The following is a 3367-nucleotide window of genomic DNA, read 5'->3' on the forward strand; positions in this document are numbered from 1 at the left end:
GACAGACCACTTTTCAATACAGCTTACACCAGGTGAACAAGTCCCGTATTGCTCTTTCAGGCCGAGCATCTGAAATGGATCAAAGTTCTTGCAAACTCCAGAGAGCTTAGACAATTATTGCTTTCCTTTAACTCAGACTATACATGTTTAGGAAGAGATTATAGTATTGTGTGAGGACATATATTCAATGTAAGCCATTGCAGATGTCTATCTCATTTGGTTTCCAGAGATGAGATGATGAAATTGAGCAGTAAATTTTTTTTAAAAATTAAAATTTTATAGACTGAGATTGGGTAATGTGCCTTGATTCATTGTATGACCAAAGCATTTATCCAATGAGTAGTGGTACTACAAAGATGATAGAGATAGTAGGCTCAGATCTCAGCCATATTCCAACCATTGACAAATGAATAAATTTTGCAGAATGAGTGAATGAATCATGTAAATACATATTTTTATTATATACAAATTGTATATAGTTAAGTTTAGAAAATCTGTACCAAATTAAAAATGATTAGGTATTGTAACTGAATGCCAAATTATATGTTTCATTTTTAAAAACATCATACAAATGTATCCATATAGGATTAATTTTTAGAATTCTGCTCCTCGCTGCAACCCCCGCCATAGCTGCCGCTGCTCCCACCATCACCGCCTCTGAGAACATGGCTATGCCTCCCACATACGCCGATCTTGGCAAGTCCGCCAGAGATGTCTTCACCAAGGGCTACGGCTTTGGCTTAATAAAACTTGATTTGAAAACAAAGTCAGGGGCCTAGCAAACACAGAAGTGGATGCTCACAGTCAGCTATTGGATGGATCACAGGGCTCCCAATGGAGAAGCTAGAGAAAGTACCCAAGGAGCTAAAGGGATCTGCAACCCTATAGTTGGAACAACATGATGAACTAACCAGTACCCAGGAGCTCTTGTCTCTAGCTGCATATGTATCGAAAGATGGCCTAGTAGGCCATCACTGGAAAGAGAGGCCCATTGGACTTGCAAACTTTATATGCCCCAATACAGGGGAATACCAGGGCCAAAAGAATGGGAATGGGTGGGTAGGGAAGTGGTGGGGGGTATGGGGGACTTTTGGGATAGCATTGGAAATGTAATTGAGGAAAATACGTAATAAAAAAAATAAAAATAAAATAAAAATAAAAATACATACCACAGGAAAAAAAGAAAGAAAGAAAGAAAATGAAGTCAGAGAATGGATTGGAATTTACCAGCTCAGGCTCTGCCAACACGGAAACCACCAAAGTGAACGGCAGCCTGGAAACCAAGTACAGATGGACTGAGTATGGGCTGACGTTTACAGAGAAGTGGAACACAGACAACACCCTGGGCACTGAGATCACTGTGGAAGACCAGCTTGCTCGTGGACTGAAACTCACCTTTGATTCGTCATTCTCGCCGAACACTGGGGAAAAAAAATGCTAAAATCAAGACAGGGTACAAGAGGGAGCACATCAACCTAGGCTGTGACGTGGACTTTGACATCGCTGGGCCCTCGATCCGGGGAGCTCTGGTGCTTGGCTATGAGGGTTGGCTGGCTGGTTACCAGATGAATTATGAGACCTCGAAGTTCCGAGTGACCCAGAGCAACTTCGCAGTTGGCTATAAGACGGATGAATTCCAGCTTCATACTAATGTGAATGACGGGACAGAGTTTGGTGGGTCCATTTACCAGAAAGTGAACAAGAAGTTGGAGACTGCTGTCAATCTCGCCTGGACTGCAGGAAACAGTAACACTCGCTTTGGAATAGCAGCCAAGTATCAGGTCAATCCTGATGCCTGCTTTTCGGCCAAAGTGAACAACTCTAGCCTGATTGGCTTAGGGTACACTCAGAACCTAAAACCAGGTATCAAACTGATGTTATCAGCCCTGCTCGACGGCAAGAACGTCAATGCGGGTGGCCACAAGCTTGGCCTAGGACTGGAATTTCAAGCATAAATGAATATTGTACAATCGTTTAATTTTAAACTATTGTGCAGCATAGCTACCTTCAGAATTTAGTGTACCTTTTAATGTTGTATGTTGGGGATGCGAGAGTTGATAAATACCACGTTAGACCTCCAGGCTAAGGATGACTCGGCTTTAAGGTGTTTACCATTTCAGAGGTACAGCAAAAACCCATTCCTGAAATGGTCCTTTTTAGCTATAGGCGTGAGTTGGGGAGGAGCCCCTGTAGAGATGCCAGGCTACAAGTGGAAAGCTGGGAACATGTGGGTCCTTTGTAAATCTGTATCCAGTCCCCAGATGAAATTGTGACTTCCCGAGCATCGAACCCTGGTGTCCAGATCCTATCTGTTCGGAAGCATGTACACATCTGCGTGAAAGGGATGTTTTTAGACTGATCCTCACACCCTGTTCCCATCGCGCCCTGTTGCCATCCTAGCCCATCACTTACCTGTTTTACACCAAAAGTAGTCTTTAGGGTGTGGTTAGCTATTTCTTTTGTGCTATTTTAGGGTGGAGAGGGTGGGCATGATGGAGCCAGTCATTCAGGACTTAATTCTTCCTTGTGTTGTGGTGTGGTTTTCTTTCTTCTATTTTTTTTTTAATTCCTTCTTTGCCATTGCAACAGATTATGAAATAGCTTCCGGGTTCTCTGGCTCTGAGCTGGGCGGTGATTGTGGTCACACCCTGACAACACTAGGGATCTCAACTGACTCCTCTTGTAGCCTCACCACTATTTTTTAACAGTTTAATGGGTACATTATAGAGTCTTCCATTTTGTGTGGAATTAGCTCCTCCCCTTCAAATGCTGTAATTAACATCACTTAAAATAAAACTTGAATAAAATACTGAAACTTCAAAAAAAAGTTTTAGAATTCTAAGTAATAAAACCTAAAGATACTCAAGCTCTCTATATAAAATAATCATTTTAGTAATAATAGTAATAGTTTTCTGTACTCTAGGAATCTAGGAAATTTTCTAGTAGACATAGATATTTTTTATTATAACTGGGGTACTGATAATACTGAACCAGAGTTAATGCTATATAAATTGTTGTTTAGGAGTATATTTTTATACACAATATATAAACTAGATTATTGAAGAATAATGGGGATAATACATGTATGCTCAATATAGGCATATATGTTTTACAAATAGATTTAATAAATAATGTTGGGCATACCTATAAATAGAGAATGAGTACTAACACTCCAAAGTCGGAGTGTCCTGAAGAATGACTGATGATGTTTAATGAATCATACAGAATTTATTTTCTGAATATTGTCAATATTCACTTATTTATGAAAAGATCAATACTATGATAAGTAAACATGATTCATATTATATTTGTAGATTTGAGTTTCCAATTTATAATTGACTTAGAAATGAAATGAGCCAATTCCTGA

General features: G+C 39.8%; 1 protein-coding gene across 1 annotated transcript; it reads left to right on the forward strand.

Annotated features, from left to right (window-relative positions):
• The first annotated feature begins 656 nt into the window (after positions 1-656).
• On the forward strand, positions 657-2154 carry LOC110294695 (voltage-dependent anion-selective channel protein 1-like). The gene is given in 3 exon segments (XM_021163092.2): positions 657-763; positions 1201-1423; positions 1425-2154. Coding segments are annotated over 3 exon segments (852 nt in total). The 5' UTR covers positions 657-665; the 3' UTR covers positions 1956-2154.
• The last annotated feature ends 1213 nt before the right edge of the window (positions 2155-3367 follow it).

This window comes from Mus caroli, chromosome 5, assembly GCF_900094665.2.
Source record: "Mus caroli chromosome 5, CAROLI_EIJ_v1.1, whole genome shotgun sequence".
In the NCBI taxonomy this organism is placed as follows: Eukaryota; Metazoa; Chordata; class Mammalia; order Rodentia; family Muridae; genus Mus; species Mus caroli.